Source organism: Somniosus microcephalus, chromosome 14, assembly GCF_052327205.1.
Source record: "Somniosus microcephalus isolate GS21.2 chromosome 14, FLI_Smic_1.0, whole genome shotgun sequence".
Taxonomy (NCBI): Eukaryota; Metazoa; Chordata; class Chondrichthyes; order Squaliformes; family Somniosidae; genus Somniosus; species Somniosus microcephalus.
The window spans coordinates 42,720,835-42,736,658 of record NC_141000.1 but is presented as its reverse complement, the minus strand read 5'-3'; the positions used below and the strand labels follow the sequence as shown (position 1 = coordinate 42,736,658).

The 15,824-nt window shown below is 47.4% G+C and overlaps 1 protein-coding gene across 3 annotated transcripts in view; it reads left to right on the top strand.

The window, feature by feature from the left end:
- The window catches only part of LOC147107462 (ankyrin repeat and SOCS box protein 9-like), a 195,142-nt gene that overhangs the window by 129,249 nt on the left and 50,069 nt on the right, over positions 1–15,824 (top strand). For all 3 annotated transcript variants that reach the window (XM_086006513.1, XM_086006512.1, XM_086006511.1), the window contains exon 7: positions 1,023–1,214. In XM_086006513.1, coding sequence (XP_085862639.1) covers positions 1,023–1,214 — 192 coding nt within the window. The remainder of the gene's footprint in view (positions 1–1,022; positions 1,215–15,824) is intronic.

Genomic DNA, 15,824 nt, shown 5'->3' with positions numbered 1-15,824 from the left:
GCATGGACTAGGCTTGTATTACCTTGAGTTTAGAAGATTAAAGGGTGATCTAATTGAGGTGTTTAAGATGATTGAAAGAGTTGAGGGGTCGATAGAGAGAAACTATTTCCTCTGGTGGGGGAGTCCAGAACAAAAGGGCATAAGCTTAAAATTAGAGCTAGGCCATTCAGGGGTGATGTCAGGAAGCACTTCTTCACACAAAGGGTAGTGAAAATCTGGAACTCTCCCCCCCCCCAAAAAGCTGTTGAGGCTGGGGGTAAATTGAACATTTCAAAACTGAGATTTAGATTTTTGTTAGGCTATTAAAGGATATGGAACTAAGGCGGATAGATGCAGTTAAGATACAGATCAGCCATGATCTAATTGAATGACGGAACAGGCTCGAGGGGCTGAATGGCCTCCTCCTGTTCCTACATTCCTAACCTTCTGGGCTTGTTACACTCTGTAGTGCTGTGCTGCTAACAACAACAAATTGAATTTAGATAGCGCCTTTAACATTGTAAAACATCCCAAGGTGCTTCACAAGAGCATTATCAAACAAAATTTAAAATCGAGCCACATAAAGAGATATTAGGATACGTGACTTAAAGCTTGGTCAAAGAGGTAGATTTTAAGGAGCATCTTAAAGGAGTAAAGAAAGGTAGAGAGGTTTAGGGAGGGAATTCCAGGTCTAGGTAGCTGAAGGCACAGCCGCCAGTGGTGGAGCGCTGAAATTCAGGGATGCACAAGAGGCCAGAATTGGAGGCAAGCAGAGATCTCCGAGGATTGTAGGGGTGCAGGCAGTTAACAGAGATAGGGAGGAGTGAGGCCATGGAAGGATTTGAAAACAAGGATGAGTATTTTAAAATTGAGGCGTTGTTGGACTGGGAATCAATTTCTGATCTGACTCTTAACTTTTTTTGTTCAATATTCCAATTTATGGAGTGTTCAACCTCCCACGGTTTCCCAGCTTCATAATTTCAGCAGATACTAAAACAATCATTTGAAATCATCATTTTCCTTCCTATAATTATCTTGTTTAGGTGCCAATGTTAACATGAGCAAAAATCTTGAATCTCCACTTCACGTGGCAACCAAGAATTCGGATACACAGCTAGTCAATCTACTGCTGGAACATGGAGCGGACACTGACACCAAGAATGCTGAAGGGAAACGGCCCATTGATCTTGCATTACCAAACAGCTCTTTAAAAGAATTGCTTTTGCAATGGGAAGGTACTGGCAAAAAAGTATTCATTTCTTAAAATAAAGGTACAGGAAACAGCAAAGAGTATGTTACAATGTGTGAAAGAAGTGACAGAGGGTACCTTTGTACTACAGTATATGTAGACAATAGTACCTTTCCTGTATTCTTACTATTACCAGCATTCTCCTCTTCCATTATAAAAGACTGCGCCCCTGTCATACAGTGAGTACTTTAATAGCTTTGCTTTTATATTTGAAGCAAGTTTAAATATTACATAAAGGGTAATCTATTGCACCTTATAGGAACATAGGAACAGGAGGGGGCCATTCATCCCACCAAGCCTGTTCTGCCATTCAATTAGATCACCGCTGATCTGTATCTTAACTCCATTTACCCACCTTTGCTCCATATCCCTTGATACCCAACAGAAATCTATCGGTCTCGGTCTTGAAATTTTCAATTGTCCCCCAGCATCCACAGCCTTTTAGGGGAGAGAGTTCCAGATTTCCACTACCCTTTGTGTGAAGAAGTACTTCCTGATTTCACGCCTGAATGGTCTGGCTCTAATTTTCAGGTAATGTCCCCTTGTTCTGGACTCCCCCACCAGAGGAAATAGTTTCTCTCTCTACCCTATCAAATCCCTTTTTCATTTTAAACACCTCAATTAGGTCACCCCTTAAACTTCTAAACACAAGGGAATACAAGCCTAGTCTTGCATAGAAATACATAGGATATAGAGCATAGAAATAGGCCATTCGGCTCAACCAGTCCATGCCGGTGTTTATGCTCCACTCGAGCCTCCTCCCGTCTTTCCTCATTTAAATTTATCAGCATAACCCTCTATTACCTTCTCCCTCATCTGCTTATTTAGCCTCCCTTAAATGCATCCATGCTATTCGCCTCAACCATTCCGTGTGGTAGTGAGTTCCACATTCTCACCACCCTCTGGGTAAAGAAGTTTCTTCTGAATTCTCTATGCAACCTGTCCTTGTAATGTAATCCTTTAAGCCTTTGCAGAATTTGTACATGTGGCCTTTCTTGAATATGAAATAACTTGCCACCTGTTAATATTCATACGCACTAATTATAACACACACATGTCAAATGCAACTGTTTTGTTTGGGAGGAAGGAGGTGCAATGATCATCTTTTGGCAGCACAACATATTGTTAGAGTAAGCCTGTAATTCCTTTTCTCTGACAGTATTCACTCATTGTTTTAACTTCAACCACCAATTTTGACTTGAAATTTTAGAACAACCCATTTTAAACTGGATGTCAAATTTCAGTCAAATATGCTGTAGGTGTGTTCCTGCATGTTAATGTGTAAGTCTATGAAGATACCGCAGTAACCTATTAAAAGGTGGTGTGGTGAAATACAGCTGGACTGATCCTCTATGGTGGGGCAACCTGTAATGATATCAGCAAATAGAGATGGTATTTGCCTGTTCGATTATGATGCCTTAACAGCATGTTTGCATGTATTGATTGCTTGTGCCAGACCAGCAGAGGGCATGTGACAGAGACAAGCAAGGCAGTTGAGTTTAGTTTCAGTTTCGTTCTAGATGGATCACTAGCATGGTGTCTCCTGAAATGCTGTATAAAGAGTTGAACAGACTTTAGATTGAAAGACATTCTCTTTCATAAATGTCTCGTCATTGAACCCACAAAGAAATCAATACATGGTGTCAGAAGTGATTGAAAGAGATGAAGAGGAAAAATCTGAAGTTAAATCAGCTCTCCACAAATTAGCAAGCCAAAAGAGAACATCGTTACTTACCATTAGAGAATAGCTAACGAAGTGAAAAATGGAAGGTTTACTCCCACCGGCGAAGCTTCAGTTGACAGGTAATGTGGCTGAAAATTGGAGAAGGTTCAAACAACGTGTGGGGTTGTATTTATCAGCAATCGGAGCTGACGAGAAAAGTAATAAAAGGAAATCGTCACTGTTCTTACATGTCGTGGGTGATGAAGTGCTGGAGGTGTATAATAACTTCACATTCGCTGCTGATGGAGACAAAAGGAAGCTAGATAAAATAATGGAACAGTTTGAGGCCTACTGCATACCTAAACGTAACGTGACATTTGAGAGGCACAGATTTTTCACGTGTACAGAAAACGGGTGAGACTATTGATCAGTATGTGACTGAACTGAGAAACAGAAGCAAATCGTGTGAATTTGGGGGACTGACAGACTCGCTGATAAAAGACAGACTGGTGTGTGGTATTCCGGATAATGGTCTAAGGGAAAGACTGCTAAGAGAGCAAGATCTAGACCTGGGAAAAGCCATAGCACTGTGTAGGGCTACAGAGACTGTGAAGTTGCAGGCAAAGGAGCTGTTCAGTGACAGTAGCTGCAACGTGGATGCAGTGAGTAAGAACGGACACAAACCATTTAACAAAAAGCGCCAATGTGAAAAAAGAGGCGTGGCCAGCGAACGAAAATGAAAGGGACAATCGAAAGTCATGTAGTCGATGCGGTACACAACATCCACCAAGAAAGTGTCCAGCATATGGTAAAACATGCAATAGTTGCAACAAGAACAACCATTATGCCCGTTGCTGTAAGAACCAAATGCAACAAAGCAAGGTCCATGCAGTAGATGAAAGCGACATAGAGGAGTTCTATGTAGATGTTGTGTCTGAAAACAAAAGAGAAGAAAGAGACTGGATGTTGACACTAAAAGTGAATGACATACATATTACATTTAAATTGGATACTGGAGCACAAGTTAATGTGATATCAGAGACTGATTTTAAGAAAATTAGACCCAGACCAAAGATACATGGAATAAAAGTGAAAGTGACAGGATACTCGGGTACTGATATACCAGTGAAAGGAAGATGCATTGTCAAAGTAACACACAAGGACAGAGAGCACACGCTAGCATTAATCGTGGTGCCAAAGGATGTGCAAGCCATACTAGGTTTAAAAGCCTGTGAGAGACTGAACCTGGTAAAGAGAGTCCTCGTTGTGGAAAGCGAAGGAGAGACAGTCTATGATGAACTCATGAAAGAGTACAACGACCTATTTAAGGGTCTAGGCTGCATTCCAGGAGAACACACGATCAGAGTAGATAAAAGTATGACACCGGTCATACATCCATGCAGAAAAGTTCTGTTTGCTCTTCAAAAGCAACTGAAGGCAGAGTTGGACAGGATGGAAAGCCTGAACGTGATTCAGAAGATAGATGAGCCAACTGAGTGGGTGAGTTCCCTCATCGTAGTGGACAAAAAGAATGGAAAGCTCAGAATTTGCCTGGATCCAAGAGATCTAAACAGAGCAATAAAGAGAGAGCACTTCAAGCTTCCTACACGTGAGGAAATCATGTCACAGTTTGCAACTGCAAAGTATTTCAGCAAGTTAGATGCATCATCAGGATTTTGGCAGATGAAGCTGGACGAGGCAAGTTCAAGACTGTGCACGTTCAACAGTCCATTTGGCAGATACAGATTCCTAAGGTTACCATTTGGCATTGCCTCAGCTCCTGAAGTGTATCGCAAAACTATCCATGATCTATGAGCACCTGGAGGGAGTTGATACATCAATGGATGACATCATAGTATGGGGAACCACGAGAACTGAGCATGACGAGAGACTGAAAAAAGTGCTGGAAGCAACAAGGAAAACAAACCTGAAGCTGAATAGAGAGAAATGCCAGCTCGGGGTGACAGAACTGACATTCGTGGGAGATATCCTTAGCAGTGAGGGCATCAGACCAGATCCCAGAAAGGTGTCCGCCATTGAGAATATGCCAAAACTACAATGCAAAAAGGACGTGCACAGGTTTAATGGAATGATCAACTACATGGGGAAATTCATATCCAACCTCTCAGAAAAGATGGCGCCACTGAGAAGACTAACTGAAAAGAACATAGAATGGGAATGGAATCATGAGCATGAGAAGTCATGGATCGATCTAAAGAAACTGCTCACAGAGGAACCAGTTCTGAGGTTTTATGACCCAGCGAGACCCATCAAGGTATCATCAGATGCATCACAGAGTGGGCTCGGTGCCGTTCTTCTGCAAAAATATGACTACTGGCAACCTATTGCATATGCATCGCGCTCAATGACAGACGCGGAGACGCGATATGCTCAAATAGAAAAGGAGCTGCTCAGCATTACATACGCCTGTGAAAGATTTCACCAGTTTGTGGCAGGACAAGCAATCAGTGTAGAGACTGACCATAAGCCCTTGATTGCATTGTTCCAAAAGCCACTAAATAGCTGTCCGCTTAGAATACAAAGAATGATGATCAGGCTGCAACGCTATACACTGAATGTTGCGTACACACCGGGTAAGCTGATGTATACAGCAGACACGTTGTCCAGAGCTGTAGACCCAAGTGAGCCCGCAAAACACCACAATGGATGAAAAAGTGAACGCCTACGCGGACATGATCACAAGTGCACTGCCCATAGCAGATGCAAAAATGGAGCTCATAAAGAATGAGACAAACAAAGATGAAACAATGAGACGACTGAGAAAAAGCATCTTGGATGGATGGCCCAACATGAAGCAAGACTGCTCACCTGACATGGCAGAGTACTGGAACTGCAGGGCGGAACTATCAGTGGTCGAAGACATCGGGCCAGAAATTGGTGAACGGGGCTTGCCGCGCGTGCAAGCCCCGTATATGCACTTACCCCGCGCTACTGCCGATCAGCTCCAGGGACGCCTGGACTTGGTGTTTGAAAAAGAAGAATCCCGGGCAGCGTATGACGTCACGCCGCCCAGGAGTGCAGCCAGCGCGAAGCCAGGAGCGTGCAGTGCAAGTGAGACACGCCCCTTGAGGTCTCAGTTTCACTGGACACGCCCCCAATGTTTCTGTCAAGCTGCTAAGCATTTTTACATGCAAAGCAGCAGTTTAAATAGGTTTTTGGAAGTTTTTTGAAGATTTTGGTAACTTTTATAAACTTTTTAAAATGTTTACATTATTTTGAGTAATCTGAAGTAGTTTTAAAGAGAATTGAAGCAATTTAAAGACTTTTAAAAGCCCTAAAAGAATTTTTTTAATTCCATTTATTTATTTAGCAATGTCGTCGCCATACGTGTCTTCACACTGTTCCCTTTGGGGAACTGTATGAAGTGGTGGAAGGATTTATGGCCATGATTAACGCTCATTCCGTGACCGTAACCATCTTTGAACCAGCCATTAGGGCGGTTAGTCCGATGGCGGGAGGTTTTTACGGGCTCCCACAAGCTATACAAGGAGGGGGGCCACCCACACCCACGGACGCAAATATCCCACTGGATGTCAACCCAGAATTTAGAGCCGGAGCTCCGACTCCACTTGCCGGGACTGTCTGGAGCGGGGTTCGAAACCCTACCCTGATCTGGCCCAGCGGCGGGGATCCTACCGCTATGACAAAGGCCCAATCCGATTAGCAACGTGAAATGGCAGCATAGGGCTCCAGTCACGGGGAGGGAAAAGGCGCAGGAAACGTATGGGTGTCACCTTTTGTGCGGAGTGGGCCTTTTGCGTAGCAGTAAGCATCCCCGCCGCTGGGCCAGAAGGAGTAGGGTTTTGAACCCCACTCCAGACAGTCCCGGCAAGTGGAGTCGGAGCTCCAACTTTAAATTCTGGGTGGACATCCAGCGGGATACTTGCGTCCGTGGGTGTTGGTGGCCCCCCCCCCCTCAGATGGGTTGTGGGAGCCCGTAAAACCCTCCCGCCATAGGACTAACCACCCTAATGGCTGGTTCAAAGATGGTTACGGTCACGGAATGAGCGTTAATCACGGCCATAAATCCTTCCACCACTTCATACAGTTCCCCAAAGGGAACAGTGTGAGGATACGTACGATGATGACCTCTTGCGCAATGCACCTCCTTGGACCCTCAGTCGCAGATGCGAGGGGGCAAGTCGTGCAATTGTTAAATTTTTCATTTTATTGACATGTAAAATGTTGGCCCAGTAATTCCCTTCCAAATGCGCGAGTACGGTCGGGGTACTTACGCATCTGGCCGGATGAAATGCCGGTTTTCAGCATGCACAGTGCATGTGGGGAAAACCGGCATTTCCTGTCCTCTGAACGAAGGGGTTCAGAGGCAGAACGCGTGCGACTGCACAGGCAGCGCGTGCGCAGTATAATTTGCCGCTTTCATTAATGCTTTCAGTGAGGTCAAGTCATTACAACTTACACATGAAAAAAGCATGGGTACAGTTGCTCCAGAGGCTGCGGAGGAAGATATTTATTATCGTGGAGCTTCTGAAAGTATGTATGTCTGTATATATTCCTTTGCGTGTTATGTATATATTCCTTTACTTATGTGTATGAATGTATTATTTAATTATGACTTTCAGAGAAAGTAACTTATTGGAAAATCATAATTAAAAACATACATTCATACACATTAGTAAAGGAATATAAAACATACATACATATACGTAAAGGAATATATGTGGACATACATACATAACTCATTCTCACATTCCATTCACACAGCCACAATTGCTCCTTCTACCTACCGTTCTGAAAACCCTTTTTAAAAATAAAAAAATAAAAAAAAAAAATTAACTTTAAAACTTACTTAAAATTTCTTAAAATAACTTCCCTCCCTTTCCCAAACAAAAATATTGCATTTCAGAAGCTCCACGGTAAAATATATCTTCCTCCGCAGCCAATGAACAACTTTACACTTGCTTTTTTCAAGTGTAACTTCTAAGGACTTACCCTCACTGAATCCATCATTGAAATCCACAAAGTTCACTGCGCAAGCGCTGCCTGTGCAGTCGCACGCGCTGTAAATAGACCTCGGGTCTGGAAATGCCGGCGTTCCCCGCATGCGCTGTTCCTGCTGAACGCCGGCATTTCCAACGGCCAAATGCGTGAGTACCCCGACCGTACTCGCGCTTCTGGCCGCGAATTTCTGGCCAATCATCTACAAAGGAAGCAAAATAGTTATCCCAAAGAGTCTGAGAAAAGAAATGTTAAAAAAGATCCATGGAGGACATCTGGGAATCGAAAAGTGTAAGAAAAGAGCACGAGAGGTGATGTACTGGCCACGAATCAACCAAGATGTGACAAATGAGGTGTCAAACTGCACAATATGCCTGAAATATCGAGCAAGCAATCCGGTAGAACCACTAAAGCCACACCCAGCGCCAGACAGACCTTACCAGAAGGTAGGCGCTGACCTATTCGTATGTCAAGGGAAGGACTATCTTGTAGTCACAGACTATTACTCCCTGTATCCAGAGGTTTGTAGACTGTACACCACCACTGCAGATGCTGTGATAACATGTATGAAAGCCATATTCTCCAGACATGGCGTGGTAAGCGAGGTCTTCACAGACAACGGACCTCAGTTTTACAATGCAAGTTTCCGACACTTTGCCAAAGAGTGGGACTTTGTCCACACAACGTCAAGTCCTCACTTTCCACAGTCCAATGGTCTAGTGGAAAAATCGGTCCAGACAGTGAAAAGACTGATGTACAAGGCAAAAGACAGTGGAACTGACTTCTACCAGAGCATGCTTGTATACCGCACAACGCCGCTCGAGTGTGGTATGTCACCAGCCCAACTCCTGATGGGACGTCGGCTAAGGTCAAACCTACCCATCCCGGAGAACCTCCTGAAAACAAAAGAGGGGGAGAAAGTGAGGAAGTTCAAAGAACAACAGAAAGAAAAGCAAAAGTACTACTATGACAGAGGAACACAAAACCTACCTGAACTCCACACTGGTGACCAAGTAAGGTTCAAAGACAAAACAAGCATATGGACTCAGAAGGGAACTGTCCTGAGTGAAGTTCAACCAAGATCATACACCATTCAGACAGATGAGGGTGCTGTTCTGAGAAGAAATCGTCGAGATCTTCTCATGGGACCAGCCACAGCAGGTCAAGAGACTGGTACTGTTGAACAACCTGATCACACAGCTGAGAAACCATCATCTGAGGCAACAACTCAGATTTAAGGACAATCAATCAGAAAATCCTCAAGACACGTGAAGCCTCTTGAGAGACTCATTGAGCAAATTTAAGGACTATTGCTATAGAAGGAAGTAATGTTATCTTATTCTTTCTTCAAGTTCTAGTGTATTGACATATTTCATGTGAACACACAAAGCAAGGTTAAAAAACCTTGATCATGATAATGATAATGTAAGTTCATTAAGTGTTACAGTTAAAATGCAGATTAATACAAAGAAAACATGTTAGTTAAAAGTAAAATACTTTTGTTTTAAGAAAAGGACATGTAATGATATCAGCAAATAGAGATGGTATTTGCCTGTTCGATTATGATGCCTTAACAGCATGTTTGCATGTATTGATTGCTTGTACCTGACCAGCAGAGGGCATGTGACAGAGACAAGCAAGGCAGTTGAGTTTAGTTTCAGTTTCGTTCTAGATGGATCACGAGCATGGTGTCTCCTGAAATGTTGTATAAAGAGTTGAACAGACTTTAGATTAAAAGACATTGGCCTAGAAATTCAGTATAGCCACTTTTGGGGCGGTACAGTCGGGCGGCCGCTTAAGTTTGCGCCTGGCGCAAAGTCGCGCCCCCTTCGCCGATATTCAGTCGCATCGCCCCAAGAGGTTGCTGCTGCGCTAAAACAGGCGATGCACGACTATCTTTAGGCGCTAAGCCAGCGGTGCTGAGCGATACCCCCGAGGCCGGGCAAAGCGCAGGTGCGGCGAGTTCTTGATTGACGGCAGACACTCTGGCGCCGGTCACCTCTTAAAGGGGGAGGGTGGATTTGTTTGCCTGCCACGCCCTGCACACTGCAGCCCTCAACCTAGGCCTGACCACTTCAGCTTCACCTGTACAACGCCCAGGACTATGGAGAAGGCCAGGGAGAGAGCGCAGCGCTTCAGCGACGGAGACCTGAGGGTGCTGGTTGGCGGAGTGGAGCGCAGGCGCCATGTTTTGTTCCCAGAAGGTGGCAAGAGGCCGCTGCCCAGCGCCTACCGGAAAGCCTGGAGGGAGGTGTCCAACAGGGTGTCTTCCAACAGCGTGGTTGCCAGGACTCCTGTGCAATGCCGGAAGAAGTTCAACGACCTCACTCGGGTTGTCAGGGTGAGTACCCTTTCCAGTGTCCTCCTCATCCTTGCATGTGCACCTCACATTATGGGCAAAGGGACCTGAAAGCCCTAATGGCCAGCCCTCATCCAGCAGCTATGGGACTGGCATGAAAATCAATTGCACATTCAGCACTTTACACACTGTCTAAGCTATTCGACCATGGGAGGCAGTGCAGACAAGATCAGGGCTACACACTGTACTTAGAGGCCGTCCTTTCTCTTGCAGGCCAAGGTTGCACACTACCGGCGCAACTGAACTGACACCGGCGGAGGCCGTCCTGACCTCAAAGAGCTCTCCGACCTCGACCAGCGTGTGGAGCGCATTATGGGAGGCCGGCTGATTCGCCCCGTCGCCAGTGGAGATGCCGACCCTGTTCTGGGCACCAATGGTAAGGGCATCACCTTTTGGACCTCTCTCGTTCCACTTGCGCATCAGATCAGCATCCTTTGCCAATGTCCGACCAATGCAGTGAATGGCACCACTCATGCCTCCCTCGCTGCCGCCCTGTCCTCACTCTAAAGCTACTCTTGTGCCTTCCTGCTTTCAGATGGTGAATCGCCAGGTGAGGAGGCGGGCCCTCAAGCTGCCACTGTCAGCCCTTCGGAAGACGAGGAGGAGGAAGAGGAAGCCGGCCCATCAGTGCCACCCTCAGCCGCGCCAGCCCATGGCGATGTAGGGGACACGTCTTCCCTGGAGGAGAGCCGGGGGGAAGGGTCGGAGGAGAGTGAAGCTCCGGGGCCCAGCGGCCTGCAGCAACGCGGGAGGGGTGGGGAAGCTAGGCGGACTTCTCCCCAGAGGGTGAGTGCCGCCTCCAGTCCTGCGACGGTCAGCGCAGAGGAGGTGCGCCTCCTTGAGGAAATGGCCGTCCAGGCTGAGCGCAGGCACACTGAGCTCATGGCTGCAGTGGCAAGGATGCCTGACTCCATAGAGTCACTGGCAAGCAGTGTGCAGGAATTCGGGGCAGCACAGGCCAGGAGTCTGCAACAATTCAGTGCAGCACAGGCCAGGAGTCTGCAGGACATCGCGGCAGCACAGGGCAGGAGTCTGCAGGACTTCGCGGCAGCACAGTCGGCTTCTAGCCAAGTGCTCAGTCGTGCCGTCCATTCACTGGCTAGTGTCATGCGGACACAGACCAGGACCACACGGGCACTAACTGCTGCCACCCTCGCTGGATCAGCCAGGCATCGCCAGGGCACTCGCCGCGCAGCAGCAGCCCAGCAGTCTGTCCTTCAGCTGTTTGCTGCGCATGCTGCAGTGCTGGCCCGTGCGACTGCCAATGTGTCAGGCGACCAGCGAGCACCTGCAATCTGCCAGGTTGCCTCCATTCCTGCAGCCGACACTGCCACTCCACCATTGCAGCTGGCACGAGCTGCTGGACAGACTGCTGCCGCCCAGCCACAGTTGGAGCAGTCAGCAGCCGGCCACTCCAAGGCCAGAGCTGGTGCAGGCCGACCCCCAAGGGCATCTGCCGTCTCGCCATCTGCCCCTCAGCAGCCTTCCCCCAGCCTTGCTGCAGCCACTGGGCTCCCATTGAGGAGGAGCTGCAGGCCGGGCAGGGGCCAGGTAAGGATGCGCAAGGCATCGCCCTCGCAGGGCAAAAAGTAGAGGCATGCACAAATGCCTGGTGCTTGTTGTAAGGCCGACACTGGTACAGTTGTTTTTGTGTAAGGCCGAGACTGGTGTCTTTCTTTCTTTATGTAAGGCCGAGACTGGTGTCTTTCTTTCTTTATGTAAGGCCGAGACTGGTGTCTTTCTTTCTTTATGTAAGGCCGAGACTGGTAGTTTTGTGTTTTTGGAGGGGGCTTCTCCACATGAGCATGTAATGTGGAAAGGGCAGAGGTTTTCAATAAATTATTGTGGTTAAATTGCAGTGTGCATGGTTTTTTGGTTAAGTCTTGGTTGCCTTGGTCGGCTGAGGGCTTGTGGAGCGGCTACATTCATCTGCTGACATTGGCACAAGCCAGTCCCTGAGAGGGGGCCTAGAACCGACGTTCAATAAGCCGGCGACGGGCGGCCCTTGCACTTTGTGCCTCCCTCCTGTGCTGGTCATCCTCCTCCTCCTCAGGTGGTCCTCCAATCTGTGGTGGCAGTGGCTGAGTCCTGCGGATAGCCAGGTTGTGCAGCATGCAGCAAACAACCACGAAATGGGAGACTCGCTCCGGCGAATACTGTAGGACTCCACCGGAACGATCCAGACAGCGGAACCGTTGCTTCAGGACGCCGATTGTTTGTTCGATGATGTTCCTGGTCGCTTGATGGCTCTCATTGTATCTCTCTTCAGCAGGGGTGCTGGGCGCACAGAGCGGGGTCATCAGCCAGGTACACAAAGGATAGCCTTTGTCCCCGATAAGCCATCCGCGTGGGTGAGGCTGGGCCTGGAACATTTCTGCCACAGAAGTCTGTCGCAGGATGAAGGCATCGTGGCTGCTGCCTGGAAAGCGGGCATTGACAGCTAGGATGAGCTGCCTGTGGGGTCACACCAGCTGTACGTTCAGCGAATGGTAGCCCTTCCGGTTGCGGTAATCCTCGGCATTCTCCAGAGGTGCCCGCTGATGTGCCTCAATAATCCCGAGACTCGATGTTAGCGGAACAAAACAAGGCTTTTATTAACTTAGAAGATAACACGCAGTGGAGAGAGGTATCTTCCATCTGGAGCTCTGCAGTACTGGATATGAGGCCAGACTGAGCTGGCTTACATAGAGGCCAGGTATGGGCGGAGCCCTACACACAACACATTCCATACATTCCAATATACAATACAATGGTGAGGAGAAACCTGAAACCAACCACAGTCACAGGCAATACAATGGTGAGGGGAAACCTGAAACCAACCACAGTCACAGGCAGTGATGAATGGAATATTTCATCATACCCGCAAAGCCACATGCGTGCAGTCAATGGCGCCCTGCACCATGGGGAAGCCCGCGAATGCTGCAAAGCCCATTGCACGCTGTTGCTGCTTGGCAAGGGCCATGGAGAAGGAGATGAACTGACGTCTCCTTTTGAGAAGGGCATTGGTGACCTGGCGGATGCAGCAATGCACGGCGAACTGGGAGATGTTGGCAATGTCCCCAGTAGCGGCTTGGAAGGAGCCGGTGGCATAGAAGTTGAGAGCCACCGTCACCTTCACTGCCACCGACAGAGATGTCCTGCTCCTCAGCTGTGGCTGCAGATCACCGCCAAGCAGCTGGCAGATCTCTGTGACCACGTCCCTTCTGAATCGCAGCCTCCAAACACACTGCTCCTCAGACATGTTGAGATAGGAGAACTGCTGGCGGTATACCCTGGCTGGGTAAGGCCTCCTTTGCCGATGCCTGTTGCCCCCTTTCCGTCTAGCCAGGGCTGCCACTCTCTCACGGCGTCTGTGAACCCTTTGGATGTAATTGAGAAAGCCTGCGTTGACACCCATTGCAGCCCCCATAATATGCTGGCAAACAATGAGATGTCAATGAAGGCAAAGACTAGTGGAAATCTGTGGCCTGAAGCCAGAAGTACCTGTTCGAGTGTTGGGCCAAAGCAGAAAGCTATCTAACGTGGTCTCTCTCCAAAGATCCGTTTCGCAAGAGGGAGTGCTGCGAAATGGCCGCCTTTTATATTGCAGGAGCAGTGCCCTTTAATTTGCGCCCCCCGCGCCCCGCATCGGCTGAGCACCGTTCCACTTAACAGTCGCTAGGGGTGCCAGGCGCACAATGGGGCGTTGCCACTGAAGTTCCGGTTGGGGGCGCACAAAGGGTGTTGCACGAGGAAATGACGTCATGATCTGCGCGCTCAGCTGAGCGCGCGCAAAGACTTTGCGCCGCCGCTAAATCTCTAGTGAAGTTGGGGCGAGGCGCAGGTCTCGCTGCGCCCGGGCGCTACCCGCCTAGCGCCCGACATCTACTCCTCCTAAGGCGCTAACGGCTGGCGCAACCAACTGAATTTCTAGGCCATTCTCTTTCATAAATGTCTCGTCATTGAACCCACAAAGAAATCAATACACAACCTACAACTGTATTCGGTGTCTTCGGGTTAGGAAGACAGTGCATTAGGTGTTAAGTTTGAACCTCGGTTAGCACACTCCTATATTCCACCACTTATCAGGTGATGCAGAATCAGGTGGTCCCGGACCACCTCAGTGTAGTCAGCGGGACATTCAAAGAACAGCTAGTTGCTGCATTACGCTGATTCCCTTAACCAATGAATGTAACTCCCAGAGCGCTACATTGATGGTCAGACAACTAGTTATTCAGGTCTTGAACTATTACCAGTAGAAATAAAAAGAGTGATTTGGTTAGCCTGAGTTGTGGAGTTACAAACATGGTTTTGACATGTTATCACCTGATATTATACATAAGCATAGTGCAGCTTTGTAGCATTCTGGTTCATTTAGGCAAGACTACTCTGTTGATCTCTATCTCTAAAAGTCTTGCATCAAATATGCATGTTATTACAGATGATAAACATTTAATAAAAGAAAAATAAAGCCAGGCATTTCATCTTGGAAATTGAAATTTACAAGCAATTTCCCAACCTCTGATTAACCTGAGTAATTTACAAGCACCACAGGGAGTACTTGGGCAGTGGCCTTAAAAGAACAGGCCTGGTTAGCAGCTAAGCATTACAACTATATATTCATTAAAATATTATTACATATATATATTAGTTGATCTCCAATAGCATTATTATAAGACGACAATGGAGTCTAACGTTTTGCTTACTCTGAGCTGATGTTGCCACTTTCTTTCTCATCAAGATCTTGCAGTTGTCTCTCGATAGCTTGGTTTATCCATGCGGTTGGGAATAGGGACTGGGAACACAAAGGGCAGGCTTTGGACCTGCGAGGCTAACCTGACACTGATTCTCCTGCTTCGTCAGGGCCACTTTGTGTTTTCTGGACAATGGATGTTTGGAGGCTTGATGATACTTGCTGCTGCTGAGGTCTATGTCCAACTTGGGCAGTCCCAGTCTGCAACCCATTCCAAGAGGCTTCTGATCTATTGAAACATCCGTTCCGTGCCCCCCCGTAACTATATTATTCTCTCCTTTTCTTGCTGTTTCTCTTTGTTACTCTTTCACTTTGTCTGTGACTCTTGTCTTTCTCCCTTTTTAAAAATCTTTCTGTTACTCTGCCCCTCTCTCTGTTATTCTCTACCTCTGTCTTTCTCACTTTGTCCCTCTCTCTGTTACTCTCTACCTCTGTCTTTCTCACTCTGTCCCTCTCTCTCTTATTCTCTACCTCTGTCTTTCTCACTCTGTCCTTCTCTCTGTTACTCTCTACCTCTGTCTTTCTCACTCTGTCCCTCTCTCTCTTATTCTCTACCTGTGTCTTTCTCATAGAATCATAGAAAGTTACAGGATGGAAGGTGGCCATTTCGGCCCATCGTGTCCATGCCGGCCAACAAAGAGCTATCCAGTCTAACCCCACTTCCCAGCTCTCGGTCCGTAGCCCTGCAGCTTACAGCATCCCAAGTGCACATCCAAGTACTTTTTAAATGTGGTTAGGGTTTCTGCCTCTACCACCCTTTCAGGCAGTGAGTTCCAGACCCCCACAACCCTCTGGGTGAAAAACTTTCCCCTCAAATCCCCTCTAAACCAATTACTTTAAATCTGTGCCCCCTGGTTTTTGA